This window comes from Sphaeramia orbicularis, chromosome 18 (assembly GCF_902148855.1).
Source record: "Sphaeramia orbicularis chromosome 18, fSphaOr1.1, whole genome shotgun sequence".
NCBI classification, from domain to species: domain Eukaryota; kingdom Metazoa; phylum Chordata; class Actinopteri; order Kurtiformes; family Apogonidae; genus Sphaeramia; species Sphaeramia orbicularis.
In genome coordinates this window covers 36,498,751-36,518,904 of record NC_043974.1, presented here as the reverse complement: position 1 = coordinate 36,518,904, position 20,154 = coordinate 36,498,751, and the positions used below count along the sequence as shown (strand labels likewise).

Below are 20,154 nucleotides of genomic sequence, written 5' to 3'. Positions count from 1 at the left end.
AAGTTAGAAAATATACTGAGTGAGTCCGTTTGCCCATTTTTCCAGATCTTTCAAAATCTAGCAGACATTTACAATTTCCTGCATGTTATAATTCTGCTAAAACAGCTTCTTCTCCAGCTTCTAGTACAGACATGAGTGAAATTACTGTAATGACCCGATAAAACCTACAGGGTTATTTAAAAAGAATGAACCGATTTCATGACGCATTGCTTCAGTTCTCAAGCATCATCACAGAATGAGTCAGTGAGCATTTGAAAGAGGAGTTTTTTAAGTTTGAGCTTTTTTTAATGAAAATGTGCCCCAGTGATGGATTGGTGGGAAGGGGGCCCAAGATCTTGCTCTTTGTGCTTGGCCCGACAGATCCCCAGACCTCACCGTAGGGATGGGAATTGATAAGAATTTAACAATTCCGCTTCCATTATTGATTTTGCTTATCGATCCGATTCCTTGTTGATTCTCTTCTTGATTCTCATTGGGTGAGGGAATACAGGAGTAGAAACAGGTTTATTTGTATTACCTGTGTTTTATATTTCCATCTGCACAGAAAATATAACATATACAGTATGCACAAATAATAATAACAGATGATGCTGGGTCCAGTTCGGGGGCGGGGGGCACATTGAAAGTGAAACTTAAGATGCATTACTTTTGTAATTCCTCTGTCTCCCATTGTTGTACACCTCATTTCCTTTCACCTACCTTCGGAAGCTTTTATTTGAGGGGCAGGATGTTTGTTGTCCACACCAGAACTGGGCCCAGATGACGGCCTGGTGTTCACTCTGCCGCTAGATTCACAAGCGTAGCTAAGTAGCAAATCAAAATACAAAATAAAGATCATAATATTATAAAGAAATGGTGAAAAATCACTTAAGAAAGGTTAGATATAGAGGAAATTTCATTCGGGAACTGACATAAAAGTATTGCTGGGCCTTTACGGGTTAAAATCCCTGGAAGAAACAAGATGAGAACAAAATAAAAAAAAGTGAAACTAAACAAAACACTAATGAAGTGGGTTTTTTTTTTTTAAAGAACTCTGATATTTCATTGTCTAAATAACAAATGGAGACAATAATCAGCACATTAGTCATCACTAAAAATAATCATCACTTGTTGTTTTGGAAAATCAAATCCAATCATCTTTAGAAAGACTGGGTCCTGGAAAATGATTCCCATGCTGTGGACAAAAATTTGAGCATACTGGAGGGATTCCACTCTTGTGAAGAAATGGAAGCTTTGACAGTGTTCCAAGTGGACCTGGTGTCGTCTTTTTGGAGTGTTTCATCCTTAATGCCATGTTGACTACGTTCTGAGCAAAACAATGCAGCGTGCATGTGACGTCATCACACATACACAACAAAGGCGGAATCGATAAGCAGAATTGTTAAACAGGCAGGCAAATGATTCCAAGGAATCAAGCTACTGGGAACTAGTTCTCAAAAAGAACCAGTTCTCGATTCCCGTCCCTACCTCACCGTGTGTGATTTTTTCTAGTGGGGATACATAAAAGATCACATTTATGTTCCACCGCTACCCATTAACCTCGATGACCTTCAACATCAAATACCAACAGCGATCAACTCAGTGGATCGTGATATGCTGATATGCATCTGGGAGGAATTCTCTTATTGCATTGATGTTGTTTGTGCAGCAGGTGGTGGACACATTGAACACTTGTAAGACAGGAAATAAAAGTTGATTGTGAGTAGAATACTTGTGATTTGGCTGGAGTTTTCTTTTGCTTTTTCTTCTTAAAATATTGTGTAATGAAATCAGTTCATTCTTTTTAACCTCCTAAGACCCAGCTATGGGTTTTCTGTCCACATTTGTGGACAAGAGTTTCATAACTTTATACAAAAAAAAAAAAAAAAGAAAAGAAAACTGTCCACCACAAAGGCCATTCCAAAAAAAATTTAAAAACTGCATCTGAAAAAACTGTTGCATCATGATGTTTGCAGTATAGGCACTTATTTAGTAAAAAATAAAAAAGCTTGTACTTTGCTGATATTTCCTGGGTCTTAGGAGGTTGAATAACCCCGTATAAAATGTAACATCTCAGGTTTCAGAATCCGTTAGAATATTTCCAATTGCACAAACAGTGAAAGAGTTACAGCCGTCCAAACTGTATATGCATCAGCGATGATGCGTCAGGTTTTAAACAGTTAGGTCCTTTTTCCTCATTTTTTCACTTGTATATACCACGTACTAAAAATATTTCAGATGAAAACCCACCAGACCTCCAGGGTGTTTACTCTTGTACACATGATTGATGTTTGTGCTGATGGATTGATGTGCTGATGCCTTCAGACCTTCCTCTTTCTCTTCATTACCTTCGTGATGAACCATCAACAGAGCACTGGATCTCTGGAGTCAGTAAATGTGCTGCTCAGAGGTCAAGGCAGACGGAGGTTCACCTGCAGGGACTTCATCCAGACATGGTCCAAACCATGTGTCAGACAAACCCGCATCCTCAAGGGTTTCACCGAAGCACTAGATGGACAAGGAGGCAATTTGTGTGCAAATGCCAACCTGAACCCTGAGTGTGTGTTTGCAGCTGGGGTATTAAGTTGTAAAAGGCCTCTAATGGAGGAGGAGGGGGATGTAAACTTGTATAATCGTGGCCAAGGAGGGCTGCGTGGTTGTGCTAAGCGCTCACCAGGGAAATCTGGGGAATTGAGGTCAAATGTTGAGCCGGTGTCTTCAAAAGCACAATTCACAGGCTGAATGTTTAAGAACTGAGTTTAGAAAACAGCCACGTGGGCACGGATTAAAGCCGTTTGTTAGGCCTCCAAATTAAACATTCTGTGCATAAAAATAAAACCGGGAAAAGCTGTCGAGTACACTCTTCTGACAGGAAGTGTCTCCAAGCTGCAGACCTTCAGGGGCTGTTTTTCTGTTTGCATTTACTAGGAAACATATGGTGTCGTAATGTGGCTAACGGTTGGCATAGCAACACCTGTCACCTACTCAATGTGACATACCGCTGTAGATTAAACTACCTGTAGCTGTCGTATATAAAGTCATAAAAAAGAGCTCAGTCTATGACATTTGAAACGTGTGTTTACGTATATGGATATATTTGTGGGGATGCCAACTGGATGGGGGGGACAAGTTCACAAATTGTGTAAGAAATGCCTTAATGATGTCATTATTATGGAAAAATGATAAATAAAGTTGTTAAAAAAAAAAGACCTCAGTTGACAGAAAAATGCAGAATCAGACATTACATAGTGCAGTGACAGGGTTTTGGTATCTGATTACAGCGAACATGGTGGAGATACTTACTCCTTCTTCCACTGCTGTCAGTATTTATATCATCTAAAGTAATGGTTCACAACTGGTCTGTCTTCGGGACCCACTATAACCCCTCAGTGACAAGCTGCCCCGACCCAAATTGGTAAAAGTTAAACTTCTTATATTTAACCCTATAACCCCAAATGTATCACATTTGATACATGAGTTTTGAAGCCCTCTACATGATCAGTGTGATTTTTTGTTGTTCTTGCAAAACCTGATGTGTACAATTAGATACATGCAATACACAGATAATCCACCAGGGGGAGGAATTCATTCACCAGAGGCCTTTCCAGTGACACTACAAGACTGTCATTAATGAGGAAGGAGGAAGAACTTTGACAATTTTGAAAAGGATTTACCAATTTGTTAGACATGTTTATGCTATATAACATTTTTGTTTGTTCAGAAATAATAATTTTTGAGCACTGAGACCCGATGTATCAAGTAAGATACAAAATTGAAACTCATACATGGAAATTGATATTTGAAAAAAAAAAAAAAATTGGCGTTGTTCAGAAGGACCAATAAAGGCTCCAGTTTCAAAACAACTGGAATTTTCTGATTTCTGAATTTTCTGATTTTCTGATTTAATGTTTAAATCATTGACAGAAAATTCCAGTTCTTTGAAACTGGAGCCTTTACTGGTCCTTCTGAACAACTCCATTTTTTTTTTTTTCAAATATCAATTTCCATGTCGGAGTTTCAATTTTGTATCATATTAGATACATCAGGTCTCAATGCTCAAATGTTATTATTTTTGAACAAACAAAAACATAACACAAACATGTCTAACAAATTGGTAAATCCTTTTCAAAATTGTCAAAGTTCTTCTTCCTTCCTCATTAATGACAGTCTTGTAGTGTCACTGGAAAGGCCTCTGGTGAAGGAATTCCTCCCCTGGTGGATTATCTGTGTATTGCATGTATCTAATTGTATACATCAGGTTTTTCATGAAAAAAAAAAATGTCACAGTGATCATGCATAGGGCTTCAAAACTCAAGTATCAAATATGATACGTTTGGTGTTACAGGGTTATCTTATCTTATCTTATCTTATCTTATCTTATCTTATCTTATCTTATCTTATCTTATCTTATCTTATCTTATCTTATCTTATCTTATCTTATCTTATCCAGTGGTTTGGCTGTAGTTGTCTCAATAGGTGTTTAAGGGTTAAAATAATTCTTTAGCACTGATTTGGTCAAGTTAATGCAGAAATACTAAATCTCTTAAATTGTTAAAGGAAAGAAAAATAAAAGTATTGGTTTGTGTCTCTTTGCAGATGTTAAAAACTGAACCATTCTTGCAGTAACTTGATGATTCAAGTGAAAACAGCTCGACTTTAGCTCACATGACGCATCAAATCTGCAAATGAGGGGATTTCCAACCACTCCAGTGTACCAGTATTAGCTCCACAGTGTGGTGAAAGTAAAACTGATGAACACCTGCAGGAACATGAGGAACACTGTGTGTGTTCACTGTGGATTTGACTTCATACAGTGTAAAATGTGGATGTGTCTTCCTGTGTGGAGCAGATTTCCCAGCAGTCCTGGTGGAGGAGAACTGAGGAAATCTCCAGTGTCTCAATTAGTGACACTCCTGTTGGAGGTTTCCACCAGTGGGTCGCTCTGTGGGATCTTTGAGGACGTCTGAGATGATCTGAACTCATGTTTGTGGTCAGACTTCAGAGCCATCAACTTAGAACATGTTGTTCCTTGTGTTTCCTCAAGAACAAACCCATCAGGCAGTGCAACCACAGAGAATTTTCAACCATATTTTTTTTCCCTCCCCACATTAACCCTTAATCGGGCAAGTGACTATTTTTGGTAATTTCTGCATACAGTGAGGCAACTATCTCTTTTTTTTATTTTTTCCAACTTATTTTATTTATTTGTAACTCACTTTTTTATTTTATTTTTTTTTCTTTTCACCCATTAAACATTTTACAGTGATACAACAGGATATAATTGTAAGAAAATATATCAATAAAAATATGAAAATTAAACGTAAAAAAAAACAAACAAGAAAAAAAACAGGAAAAAAAACAAAAAAAAGAAACAAAAAACAAATTATAAAAACACATATTCAACAACAACAAAAAAAAAAAATCCAACTTATTTTATTTTTTGTAATTCACTTTTTTTTTTAAATCATTTTTAAAATTTATTTTCACCGATTAAACATTTTACAGTGATACAACAGGATATAGTTGTAAGAAAATATATCAATAAAAATATGAAGATCAAACGTAAAAAAAAACAAACAAGAAAAAACAGCAAAAAACAAAAAAGAAACAAACAAAAAAAACAAAATACAAAAACACACATTCAACAAAAAAAAACAAAACAAAACAAAAAACAAACAAAAATCCAACTAATTCTATTTTTTGTAATTCACTTTTTTGTTTTTATCATTTTTCTTTCTTTTCACCCATTAAACATTTTACAGGGATACAACAGGATATAGTTATAAAAAATACATCAATAAAAATATGAAAATCAAATGTAAAAAAAAACCAAACAAACAAGAAAAAACAGAAAAAAAACACACAAAAAACACTTATTCAGTCATTTTTTCAGTCACAGGTCATATGACATATACGCAGTAATATCAAGTGACTCTTCTGAGGAAGAATATAGGTTGTAGCTGAAACGTATTTTTTTTCCATCTGACAAAAAAAGGAACTCTTTACATTTATGAATGTTCCACTAGATAGAACCTGTAAAGTGAATGTATTGTCATGTGCAGACAGTGTTTTGAGGGATATGTAGTAGCTCTGAGACAAATATTTCTTTGGAGTTAAACCCATTCTCTCGCTGATTCTCAAATTTCCCATTTTGACCCGAGACTGTACCTTGGAAACTTCAGCTAACCAACATTTTTGACTTGATTTTTCTTTATTAGTGACTTACATGTGGTCAAATGTCACTACTTTTATTCTGGAAGTACTTTACTTGTAGACCAGTGGAACACACTAAGGTTAGGAGTATTTTATGAGTGAACTATAAAGGGTTAATCTGTCATATTCTTCTCTGACAGTATATTGTGAGCTCAGAACATATTTTATTCTCTAAAAATATTTGCCAGTTTATTTTCAAAGAATTTTAACTTTTTATTTATTTATTTTTTCACATTAATGGTTTTACTACAGAAGAGGATAGGGCCACTGGAAAAAAAAACCATAAAATTAAGGTCTAATATTTTTTTTATTATTATTATCATTCTGAGAAAAAAGTCAGAATTCTGAGATTAAAGCCAGAATTCTGACTTTTTTCTCAGATTATGTAAACATGGTGAACTGATTTCTAAATAGACAGAAGTTCTAAAAGAAAAGTTTTAAACATTTCTCAGAGCCACTCTTCACTTTATCATTGACATTTAGTCTGAACATTCTGTTCAATATCAGGAAGAAAAAAAAAGCTATTTTAACCACTGGATGTGAAAATATAAGTGTAGAAGTCATAAAGTCTGTAGCCCTGTTTTAGATTCCAACTGTGTTTCTGCAGTAATTAATAATAACTAATTGAGCTCATAAGCAGATGTGTGTAGGATGATGTTGACGACGTCCACCCACTGGAAATTAACTCCAGTGGATCTGAAAACCCACAAACCTTGTGTTTTAATACTTGCTGCTTATGTTTGTCCCTACTTTATTTGTTTTAACTTTTGCATTTTTTGGTCCTTTTATGACCTTTCCTGATTTATAAATTCAAATCCTGCTGTTGTTCTTCTTATGGATTTTAATTTGAACTGTAAAGCTGCTGCTGTTCTTGTTTTTTCTATTTATTTTGCTCTATTTGTGTGTGGCTGCAGCTGCACAGTGAAAAAGCTTCATTTCCGACGTCCTTATCCCGTATTTAATCTCAAATCAAACAGTAAAGTGGATGTAAACTCATGGAGACTTTCCAAAACCAAAATTGATCAATTGGCGTCCTCTAGTGGAGAAAATACAAAAGTAACAGTGGTTCATGTGCACATCATTAGTTAGTTTGGTTTGTATCTTACAGAATCTTACTAAAATATGTTGTTTTACTTACATTTTATATAATAGATTTTTTTTTTTTTTTTTTTTTTTTTTTTTTTTTTTTGTATTTCAACAAATACAGAGGAAATAAAAACTAACTTTCCTTCATTTAACATGTTTTATTTCCACATATCATTCAAGTACTTCCTCCTCTTAGAGCTCCATCAGAGTCCAATCAAAGATTACAACTGAAAGGATTCATCGATTAATCGACTGGCATAAATTAAAAAAAAAAAAAAATCAATAACAATTTTCTTGAATCAAAGCTTTGTTTCCTTAATTTCGCTGCAGCTAAACATTGGTTCCGCTTTTATGATTCACACGGACGCTTTTTGTGACGCACATGATGCCAGGTAGAATTATGTGAACACTTTAAAATGTTTAAAATGTTTTAAAGAAATTCAGCACAATAAAAAATAAAACGTAGTTAGCATAGTTCATAGTTCAACATAGTTCAGCTTATGCCAGCATTTTAGAGAAAGTTTGATACGTCGGGATACGTTTAAATTGTCAAAGTGTGCTAATAATGTTAAAGTTAATGCTAATGCTAATATGTTAGCATAATGAACGGATGTAGCAGTGACTAGTTATGTGTTTAACTTTAGCTCAAGATAAAATTTAATGTTGCTACTTTACTTTCATTCAAGTTTTGCTGTATCTGTTAAGAATATATATAAATATAAGTTTTTTTTTTTCAACTTTATTGAAAATATATGTGTATACAAAACAGAGAAATCTGGAACAAACATCAAGATGTCAAAAGGAAAAATCATCCAAACAAATAAATTAAAATAATGCAAAGACTTACAGACACAAAGAAGACCAGACACATGATGATAATAAAAACTGAAAATATAAAGATCTAAGAAAAAAACAAAAAACAAAAAACATCAGAGACTGAGTTCAGTCCATGTTAATGAATTCTCTATAAATTGTCAGAGTGTTTGTGCTTATTTTGTTCAAGATAAATTCCAGTGATTTAATATATTTTTTCAAAATTCAGTCAAAGATTTTTAAATTTGGGCGTTTTGGCATATTTACTTTTGCGTATGTGAAATTTCTAAACAAAATGATCAAATTAACAATAAATTCTAAACTATGTATGTCATGTTCAAAATATGTGAGTACATTTTGAGATGTTCGAGCTATATTTTCATTATATTTAGATAGATGATAGTTTTCAATTTTAGACCAAAAGTCAGAAGAATGCACAAAGAAAGAAAAAGTGTAAAGTGGTTTCAGGATAAGAATTACAAAAGATACGTATTTCTTCAATGTCAAAAAATCTAGATAAAATAGCTTTAGAGGGATATATGTTATGTAAACCTTGAGATGTATTATTCTAATTTTGTTCGTAATATAATATAATAATATGATATGTAATAATATAGAGACACTGTAGTCTTACGTATACTTTTATAGTGTTATTATTTCTATACAGATATCTTTTACATATCCCTTTACTTTCTACTTTTTATGGTTGTTTTTAGCTGGTTCTGTATTAAAGGATGAGTTGTTTGCCATTTTCAAACATTTTCACATTTTTACAGTTTTATTTGAAACAGTATTGCAGTTTAAAAACTATTTTCTTATTATTAATAACTGCAGAAACTAAAGACAAATACTTAATATTTATTTTATATGTTTTTCAGCTCTGAAATTTTTAGTAGGAATTGGAAGGAATTATTCTGTTGTTTAATCGTTATAAAATAATACATTTTGAATTAAGAATTGTGCTAAAACCAAAAACAAGAAGAGTCAATCAATAGTCCTTTCTTGATATTTTATTATTCAACTCATTTTTTTTTTTGTATTTTTTCATTAACCAAATACTCCTTTTTCAGTCATTCATGGAAATGTTAATCCGACCCAAAAAAAACCCCACTGACATTATTCTTGAAGTGACCTCAAAGTGTGCATTTATGCTCCATGTGTTGTTATTTCTTTGCACTAATTAAAAATATAATACAAATATTGATATAGCATTACTTGTATGAAGTAAAAATCCACAATAGTACTTACGAAATGTTAAAGAAATGTACAAATAATGTCTCAAATGAGCCCAAAATGTTTATTTATCATGATCGATTTGTCCTGAGCTGCTTCATGTTTCCTGTATTTGTCGTCAAATTCTGAGTGACTGGGCTGAGTGTGTACTTTTACTGCAATGGGAGTACATAGAGTACAACAGAGCAGCCTTCACCTCTGACCCCTGACTCACTGGTTCAAACCCACAGGCCTCAAAAGCGGTGGCGGCAGCAGCACTGAGGAAACATTGGAGTCTTCGTACGGACAGCGTGAACATGGAGCGACTGGTTTTACTGGCCTGCCTCAGTGCAGTTTGTGTAGCTCAGGTGAGTCTCACACACTGATCAGCATCAGTTCCAACATAAATTCATCAAACAGTCACAGCTTTTTCCAGTTGGTGTCAAAAGTTAATGGACTTTGTAAAATCCAAAAGTGTTTTGATACTGTTACTGTCTGTATCTTTTGGTAATTGGATTTTCTTTTCAGGAACAAAAGAAAACCTAGTGGTTAATTGGTTTTCGTTTTAAAATAGACAAATTAAAATTGAATTTCAAGGCGTTTTCTGAGACCGGATGTTGTAAAAAGCGCAAATGCCTAGGTCACAAAAATTCTTACAAACGATGGCATTGTACGAATCTTCCAGTTCGTACAAAATCTGGACATCGTATGTAGACATACTCCCTCCATGAATGTCTATGAATTCCAGATTTCGTAAGAACTGGAAATGACAGAAAAAAAACCCAGCTGTTTTTGGTCTGTTTTTCCATTTCTGTCAGGTAGTAACTTTGTTTTTAATTATTAGGAAGAGAAAACGAAACTCAATCCTTTTTTAAAATTTGGTTTATCTGTTTTGTCACTGAAAAAGAAAAACGCCTTGAAATTCAATTTTAATTTGTCTGTTTTAAAATGAAAATCAATTAACCACTAGTTTTTCTTCTGTTCCTGAAAAGAAAATCCAATTCCCAAAAGATACACTGACCTGTTATGATTCTGTTTTTCTATTTATTTGTTTATTTTTTGGTAAAAGGATAATCCGCCTATAGAATGCATTTGATGTTACTTGTAAAGTTTCACTAGTCGCTTTTCCATTGACCCTAAAATTGTGTGAATATAACTTGTGCAAAACTAAACTAAAACTAAGCATTTAAAAAAAAAAAAAAAAACTAATAAAAACTAGCAAACCTACTGTAAAAAATAATTAAAACTGACTGAATTAGAGAAAAAAAAAAGTCCAAACTAAATAAAACTAAACTGTAATGAAAAATCCAAAACTATTATAACCTTCATCTGTAGTTTAAGTACAACTGTTAAATGAACATTTTCACTGGTAAACAACAAAACCCCTTCGAGATGAATTAGCTTTGAATGAGTTATCTGATATGTTTTTGTGGACGCTTATGTTTCTGTTGTGTGTTTTAGGTTGTCGATCCCAGGGGGGCTCGGCCGGTGGTGCCCAACACCCGATCAGAAAAATGTGCCACTCAGAAGGAATGGCCTTTCTGCACGACCGATGAATGGGTGAGTGTCTTTAAATCCAGTAGAACATACAGATATGTGTGTTAACCCTAAATAGAATACTCATAGAAATACTCTGAAATTTAACATTTTAACCTTAGTGTGTTTTTTGAGGACATAACAAGACTTTATTACTTTTTTCAAATGTTTCAAAATTATTTATTGTTTTGTAGAAAATCAATATTAATGAAGTTAGTATATTTGGTTCCTTGCCAAATTTTTTGCTTGAATTAAGCAAAAAAAAAAAAAAGATTGAAATAAGAGAGATAAGATTGTCTAAAAATCAGTTCTTATATCTCACCGAAAAGGTACTCTTTAAGTGATTATGTCTTATTTTAAGTGTGATGAGATATTTGGACTAGAAATGACAAAAATACACTCAGTAAGATTTAGATTTTTTTCCAATGCATCATTAGCTCTAGTGGTGATTTTGAGCCTTTGTATCTTTAATCATTTATCTTGTTTCTATCTTCTTATATTAACCTTATTTCAAGTTATTTTAAAACATGAAATTCCAAAATCCAAAATAAGATGTCTGTTTTTGTCTTGTTGCATTTTTTAATGTTTTTATTTTTGTTCAGTTTTTGACTCGCTTTGTTTAGTTTGAACAAAATCATCTTAAAATCTAACAGGTTTGATTCTATGCTGCTCATTTTCATGTCACTGTTTGTGTTATTTGGTTATTGTCTTGTTGGAAAAGGAGGTGCTTATTGTGTTGAAGTGAAATTAACATTAAATCACAAAATCACATCCACCTGCAACTTGTAACTAAAAAAAAGTAAAGAGAAATTGAAATTTAAAGAGTAAGAGTAATTTTTGAAAATATAAAGAGTAGAAAGTGGGTGTAAGAATGAGTTTATGCTTTACTGGTGTCATCTGCTTTTACATATGCTCATTATAACCTCAGAATGAAACTAAACTCAGTGTATTTGTGTATTTACTGTAAAAAATATACTCACACAAAACTGTTATGAGCGCCTCTGATGGCTCTTTACAGGGTTTCTGCAGATATCAGCAAATCTAATTTAATACTTTTTAATGCCATTTTAAACTAATGTAATGCCCATGTCCAACTGCAGATACAGTTTTATATATAGTTTTATGACAGTTTACCTTTGACAGGCTTTAACCAGATTCTGAATAGTTCCTCCTCCAATCACTTCTGCTGAAACTTGCATTTTCCCATTTTTTCCACATTTGCTAATATTCCCTCCACTCTTTCGCCACAGCATGAGCACGCTCTCAGCACGTTGCGTTCCAAGCATACAATGTTTGAATTCATGTATCGCCCACAATAGGCTAACAATAGGCAATTAAAGGGTTCCACCTGTCAATCATCACAAAATTATGAAATGTTTATATAATCAAAATAAATCCTAAATAACAATGCTTTTTCCATCAAGTGTATTCAATTGTTTAATTCCTCTGGACATCGAGTTTAATGCTTTTTAACATCATTAAGGCCTTCATTTTCAGAAAATCTATTTAATGACTTTTAATGCTTTTTAATGACCCTGCTTTAGACACCAAACATGAATTTAGAAATGTAAAAATAATGTTGTATGACATCACAGAACTGAATGAATGAATGACCCCTAATAAACTCAACACCTGCAGAACATGTGAGCTAACTTTCGTGTTCCTTCAGGGTCCTAAATGTCCGTCCGGCTGCAGGATCCACGGCCTCCTGGAAAAATACGACCACGGCTTCCTTAAGAGCATTGAGAAGATCCGCAGCCTCCTGGACCAGAACCAGGCCAAGCACCGCTCTGCCAACCAGGTGTCCAAACAGACCTACGACTTCCTGAAGGAGAAGCTCACCCTCGACGCTGGTCAGTTTGGGTTTGGATCTGCTTTTCTCCCATTGATAATCAGGCCCTCGGACCTGCACCTGTCAAGACGGTCCATGGTCCAGGGGTTCAGTGGAGCTAAGAGGTCAGGCTTAAGTGGAGTTTAGGTCTAGTTTCAGATCTAGTTTGGGTCTAGTTTCAGGTTTAGGGTCAGGTCTGATTTAGGCCTAGTTTCAGGCCTATTTTCAGATCGAGTTTCAGGTCTAGTTGAGTTCCAATTTAGGTCTAGTTTCAGGTCTAGTTTAGGTCTAGTTTCTGGTCTATTTGCAGGTCTATTTTCAATTTCAGATCTACTTTTAGGTCTAATTCAGGCCTAATTTCATGTCTTTTTTCAGGTCTAGTTTAGGCCTAGTTTCAGGTTTAGTTTAGATCTTGTTACAGGTCTAGTTTCCGGTCTAGTTTAGGTCCAGTGTGGGTCTAGTTTAGGTCTAGTATCAGGTCTAATTTATTTCCAGTTTTGGTCTAGTTTCAATTTCAGATCTACTTTCAGATCTAATTTAGGCCTAGTTTCAGATCTAGTTTCAGGTCCAGTTTAGGTCCAGTTTAGGTCTAGTTTCACTGTGGATGTTGTACAAAGGAGTTACATATTATTTTATGCAGTCGTTAGTCATTTGACTTGTTTGTTGCTGTTTATATCTGTAGATATTTTTCTATACACTTTTATACTGTTGTCATTGTTGTTCCTATTTTATTTTTATTTTTAGATTAATCGATTCCAAAAAAAAAAAAAATCGATAGCTGCAGCTCAAGTTAAAGCAGAAACAAAACCAAAACCTGTCTATTTTGTAATCAGTATTGACATTTGTATTGACATTTATTCCAGGTAATGATAATAATTACTTCGACCTGGCCCAGAATCTGAGGAGGAGAATCACGGAAATGAAGATTAAAATTGATGGACAGCTCCGAGTCCTGGCAGCCCTGAAGGACAAAGTCAGAGATCAGGTCGCTGACATGAAGAAGCTGGAGGTATGAAGCCCCCTTCCCCCCCAAAAAAACCAACAAAACAAAACAAAAAAAAACCCAAACCCACCTTGGTGTTAATGTCAGTGACTGATACTAACGTCAGCGCTGTGCTCTGTTTCAGGTGGACATCGACATTAAGCTGCGGTCCTGTAAAGGATCCTGCAAAGGACACACAGCCTATGAACTGGACCATGAAAGCTACGTCACTCTGGACAAACAGGTGACCAACAAACACATATTTAAAGTCCTTTTGTAATGACCAAAGTAAGTGAAGTGAAGAAAAATTAGCAACAATAAATCAATAATTAACAAATAAAGAACAAAAATGAAACAAAATAAGCAAAACAAAATAAAAAATGAAGAAAAAAGAAAACAAAAAGTAAAATAATAGTAATAATAATAATAACTTTATTTATGTAGCACCTTTAAAACCTGAGTTTACAAAGTGCTTTGACAGACAAAGAAAAAACAAGATGCAAGCAAAGACACTAAAACGTAGAAAACTACACAACACAATAAAAGAGATATGTACAGCAAACACGAAAATATGACACTGAATAAATTTGAATGTATAATAGTAGAGAGGGCAGAAATAACATAACATGATGCTGTCAAATCAATGTAAAAATGAAAGAATGGAATAAAACATCATCATCTATGTCAATATAAATGAAAAACCAAAACAGGGTAACATTAAATATTCAACATAAAATATATTAAAAGGAGACAACATCACATAAAGGCAAGTTTATAAAAATGTGTTTTTAAGAAGTGATTTAAAAGATGTTACTGATTCCGCAAGCCTTATCTCCTCAACAAAATAACAGACCTAATTTTGAATAGAATATAAACTGACAAAATAAGACACAAAATTAACATAAATGTATAAAAAGGAACCAGAAAATTAACTAACTAGACCTGACTTTAATCATGTTGTTGTTAGAATTTCTGTTCAAATCTTTAACATGGGACATTGTCTTGACATGTGGGACATGTGATTAAAATCTCATATAATTAGATTAGATTAGATTAGATAGAACTTTATTGATCCTTTGAGCAGGGGAATAATGCACAAGATATTGGATCTAGTTCATAGTTTTATGCTACAGGTTGTGAGGACAAGTGTTGACTTACTTTCAAAATCATAAAAACTGTTTTTCAGTAAATAAATCTTTGCACATGATCAAACACATCCAGACATTTCAGATAGTGACCAACTCAAACAAAAGTCACATTATTTTATATTCACGCTGATAAAATGATATTTTATAGACAAAACAGTGTGTGAATTCAGTGGCAGGTGCTTTAGTTATGGATCTGATAAACACATGTGACTCACCTGGGTCTAATGTGGTCCTGATGGTTTCAGATGGCCCAGCTGGACTCGCTGTCGGGCCAGAGCATCGAGACCGTGGGTACACTGCACGTGATGAAGAGCAGGGAAATGAAGGACGCCGTTGTCGACACCACTTACAAATCCAGAGATAGCCCAGCGGCGGCGCAACAGACCGAAGACCTGTTCTCTGATGTAAGTCCAACAGCAGTGATTTGAATAACCCTTATTTACAATATGGCTCATTAAAGGTACATACCGTTAAAAGGGTCCACCTGTGTATAGATTTACACTCCCAGGCCTGGATTCAGATCCTGGCCTCCCATACCAGAGTTGGTGCTTCCAACCAATGCTACCGACCAAATCATGGAAATTCTCAAAATATTTTCCTTCCTCTCACAATTTTCCCTTAAATTTACAAATCTCCAGTTTGAGGTTTTTCCTCCTAATTTGACCACTTTCATCTCAGATTAGAGCTGCAACCGATTAATCGACTCAAAGTGATCCCAAAAAAAAAATCATTCAACCACAATTCTCCTGAATCAAAGCTTTGTTTCCTTCATTGCTCTGCTGTTAAACACTGGTTCCATTGTTGTGCTTCACATGGACGCTTATTGTGACGCACAAAGAAGCTTCAATTCAGGAAAACAGCAATAGAATATTTCCCTTCAATCAATTGGAGTCGATTAATCGAATCGTGAATTTTTGCATTGACTTCAAGCACCTAATCCAGGGGTGTCAGACTCATTTTAGTTCAGGGGCCATATTCAGCTAAATTTGATCTGCAGTGGGCCGGACTAGAAAAATAATAACATAATAACCTATAAATAGTGACAACACCAAATTTTTGTCTTTGTTTTAGTGTAAAAAAAAACCCCATTAAATTATGAAAATACTTACTTTATAAACTATCAAAAAGAAAACCCTGAAAAAACTGAAATTTAAATTAAAAAAACGTAGAAAATTTAGTGCAATTTTAACAATATTATTCCTCAACTTCTCATTTCTCCATGTGCATTATGGATCAGATCTACAAAGACACTAAACACTGAGGAACACGAAGAAAATTGTTAAAATTGTGCTTAATTTTCTTTAGACATTTCAGGTTGTTCATATTTGTTCAGGTTATTCACATTTTACTGTTACAGGATACTTTGTAAATGTAAATATTTTCATAATTTAATGTTATTTTTGCACTAAAACAAAGAAAAAAATCTAAGTTGTTAATTCAAGATTTTTTTTGGCTCAATTCAAGATTTTTTTTACTTAATTGAAGCTTTTTTTTTTGGCTTAATTGAAGATTTTTTTACTTAATTGAAGATTTTTTTTTTGCTTAATTCAAGATTTTTTCCTTAATTCAAGCTAAATTTTTTTTTGCTTAATTCAATTCAAGACTGGAATTTTTGCACTTGGCAAAAACATCCCAGGGGCCGAACTGGACCCTTTGGTGGGCCGCATTTAGCCCCCGGGCCGCATGTTTGACACCCCTGACCTAATCGGTTGCAGCTCTATCTCAGATATCTCAGTTTTGTCTTGTAACTTTATGATTCTATAATCTCAGATTTTTCTTGTTCGCTGAAATATTCAGAAACATTGACATTCTACTTTTTACAAAAATCGGCTTCTGTTTCCATCTCAGGTGAACAACGTCCAGCTGGTCCTCGAACTGGAAGGCTCCATCAACTCTCCAGCCACCATCTCCAAAGACACAGGTACTACCTACTCTCCTTCATCCTCCTCCACCTCTTCTAAGTCCATCACTGAGCTCGGAGGACCCAGCAACGGCGATTTGTTTGATTTGGGCGGAGACTCCACATCCCTGGGTCAGCCCAGCGTAACCACCCACAGCTCCTCCTGCACCCGACGGGTCCAGACAACCATCGTCCACACAAGCTCCGGCCCTGTGGAGAGGACGCAGGAGGTGGTGGAGGGAGGCCCCGAGTGCCAGTCCATGACAGACCTCACCAAGGGGGGATCAGCCTCGCTCTTCCCCTCCCTCACCTCCAAGACCCTCCATATCACCGACACCAAAGGAAGCCTCACAGGCGATTCCAAAACCACTTTTGCGGATCCGTTCACTGATGCGTTCGACCTCGGCGGCTTCATGACGGACAACACAGAGGATGATACTCCAGATTTCCACGCTCGGAGTGTGAAGAGCTTGCGCATCGAGCGTCAGGCTGATTATGTAGGAAAAGGTACCGAAACAGTAGAGTAGTAAAACTCTGCACCAGCCAGATCACTAGCTAGGTAGCATTAGCATCAGTTAGCCTGCTAGCTAGCCCTATGTACCAAAACTAAGAAGTAAGCAGAAGAATTCTTATTGTTTGATGTCAGAGTTTAAAGATTAATGTGCTTAAATGTTAGCAGATGCTATTAACTGATATTTCCTATATTTTGGCTCAATGTTTAGACAAATGCCTTTGGAAACTAAAAAATATGAAAAATGTTTTGGCATTCTTTTGCTTTGTAACAAATTTCTAACAAAATGCAGAGGGATAAAATGTTTTGCTGAAGGAGTTAATTGACAAAGGTTTTAGTCATTTTGTTTTTGTAATTTTTTTGTTTGTATCCATAAGATTTGATTTTCTACCAGATGCAATATTTTAAGAGTTAAATCTGATGCAAAGCATTCCTCCTCTTGTTGAAATCACAGTTTTATGGCAAATTTTCATTTTAACCACATTCTTGAAGATTCTTCATGCGCAACCAACCAGATCTCTGAATGTTTGAAGTACAAAAAACTATAGGCTACAAAGGAAAACAATACACAAGGCGATGGGAGTAAAGATGCACTTGAGTAAAAGTAACTGTACTACAGTAAAAGTCCTGCATTCTAATCTTACAGATTAGTGTTAATGAAAGTAATGAAGTGCCAAAAGTTCATCAAAGGTATTTTGTACTTTACTTGAGTATTTCCATTTTCTGTAACTTTACAGAATTTGTAGTTTTTACTCCACAGCTTTAGTTGCTTTTCAGATGAAGATTTGACACAATGGATGATCTATCTTTGACGATACCGAATTCAGATTAAACCGCTGATCTCCAACCTTCTCCGACATCTATAACATCTGAACGGCTCCATCAAACAGTGACTTTTACTTGTAATTGTAGTAAAAGATGAAAGGAGAAATAAAGTTTATGAACTGAAAGCAGATTGGCCTATCCAGACATTTTGTTTTGGTCTTTTCTAATGTATCATGTGATGAAACCTCAGATTTATCAGTAAAAGTCCAAGCTTCATATCCAGCTCAAACAGAAGCAACACGTTTTCATAAGAAACTATTAAAAATCTAACAATGGCACATCAGTCACAGAGACCCAGTAAGTGTTTTTCTTTTTTTTTCTGCAGGACCTTTTACTTGTAGTATTTTTACATAAATACTCTGAGGATATGAATACTTTTACAGGGAAAGCAACCATTAACCCTTTATAGGACACTCATAGAAATACTCTAAAATTCAGAATTACTTAGTGTGTTATTGGAGGACCTAACAAGACTTTATTACTTTTGTGAAATTTTTCAAAATTTTTTTTTGTTATATAGAAATCAAGGTCAGTGAAGTTACCATATTTGGTTCCTTGCCCATAAATGGCAAAAAAAAAAAAAAATCCAAGAATTATGTACAAAAACACATGTAACGTGAAAGGACCATGTATTTTAGAACATCAGTGCTGATCCAGACCCCTGTCCACATCCACATTCTCCCTTTGAACTTTATTCCTTACATTAGTACCATTACTTCATGGTACCAAACAAAGCAGGTCCACTCACTGTTCATGCAGAGGTGGACCTTACAGACCCTGGAGACCACATTGGACCTCAGATTGTTGACTCATTGTAACTGTTAATGTCACAGTCTTGTAATGTATGCAGAAATGACCAAAAATAGTCACTTGCCCAATAAAGGGTTAATGTTATAATCACTGTCAAACATTTCAGCTCATGGAGCCAAAGTGGGCGTCGCTAACTGGCGGTCTGCGCTGTGCCCCTTTCTGTTCGCAGATTGCGTCGCAGCCCTGCAGCACCACCTCAATGGGGAAAAGAACGGCCTGTTTAAGATCAAACCCGGCGGTGACGATTCGTCCGAGGTAGTGGAGGTTTACTGTCAGCAGGAGGGGCTGATGGGAGGGTGGGTGTTAGTCCAGCAGCGAGACGGCGGCGCGGTTAGCTTCAACCGCAGCTGGGCCGAATACCGCCAAGGGTTCGGTTCCGTCGACGCGCAGGGTGGCGGAGAGGTTTGGCTCGGCAACCAGAACCTCCACCTGCTGACCAATCAGGGTGAGACGTTGCTAAAGGTGGAGCTGGAGGATTGGGAAGGGGGTGTAGCAAGCGCTGAGTACACCATCAGGGTAGGCTCAGAGGGGGAGGGGTACCCGCTGCAGGTGTCCGGGTACACGGGGGACGCTGGAGACGCCCTGGTGGCGCCCAAGACCGATACGGGGTCGTACATCAGCCACAACGGGATGAAGTTTAGTACCTTCGACAAAGACAACGACCAGTGGGAGGAGAACTGTGCGGAGATGTACGGGGGGGGCTGGTGGTTCAACAACTGTCGCGCCGTGCATTTAAACGGAATTTATTACAAAGGATTGTACGACCCTGAGAAAAATACACCATATGAGATAGAGAACGGAGTTGTATGGGTGACGTACAAACCGGAAAACTACAGCCTGAAAACAGTCCGCATGTGGATCCGATCGGCTGCATTCTAACAGAAAAAAAGAAGAGAAATGTGACACAAAAATGTGGTGTTTTAAGGCCATTAATTGATACCTTTACAAAAACATGTAATGAACAACGTGTTGACACGAACAAAATGTCGAAATGGACAAAGAGTACAAAGGATCGTACGACCCCGAGAAAAATACGCCGTAGGAGATAGAGAATGGAGTTGTATGGGTGACGTACAAACCGGAAAACTACAGCCTGAAAACAGTCCGTATGTGGATCCGATTGGCTGCGTTCTAACAGAAAAAAAACAGGAAAAGAAAATAAATATGACACGAAAATCTGCTATTTTTAAGGCCATTAATGGATAAAAATAGCACATAAACTGCCTTAGTATTTTGGGATTAATTGCAGTTAATCACCCCTTTCCGAAGTTTATTATAATAGATATTTACCTGTAAAACAAGACATTT

General features: G+C 35.6%; 1 protein-coding gene across 1 annotated transcript; it reads left to right on the top strand.

Annotated features, from left to right (window-relative positions):
- Positions 1-2,334: 2,334 nt before the first annotated feature.
- fga (fibrinogen alpha chain) lies at positions 2,335-19,725 on the top strand. The gene is made up of 9 exons (XM_030161923.1): positions 2,335-2,556; positions 9,555-9,671; positions 10,765-10,863; positions 12,509-12,692; positions 13,534-13,679; positions 13,798-13,896; positions 15,046-15,204; positions 16,649-17,207; positions 19,016-19,725. The coding sequence occupies exons 1-9, from the start codon at positions 2,335-2,337 to the stop codon at positions 19,723-19,725; spliced, it is 2,295 nt and encodes a 764-aa protein (XP_030017783.1).
- The last annotated feature ends 429 nt before the right edge of the window (positions 19,726-20,154 follow it).

Bases quoted from the DNA above. Each gene is read 5' to 3' on its own strand.
- fga (XM_030161923.1), top strand. From the start codon at position 2,335: ATGAACCATCAACAGAGCACTGGATCTCTGGAGTCAGTAAATGTGCTG. The intron at 12,693-13,533 runs GTCAGTTTGGGT...CATTTATTCCAG, and splicing joins GAAGCTCACCCTCGACGCTG to GTAATGATAATAATTACTTC. The intron at 13,897-15,045 runs GTGACCAACAAA...TGATGGTTTCAG, and splicing joins ACGTCACTCTGGACAAACAG to ATGGCCCAGCTGGACTCGCT.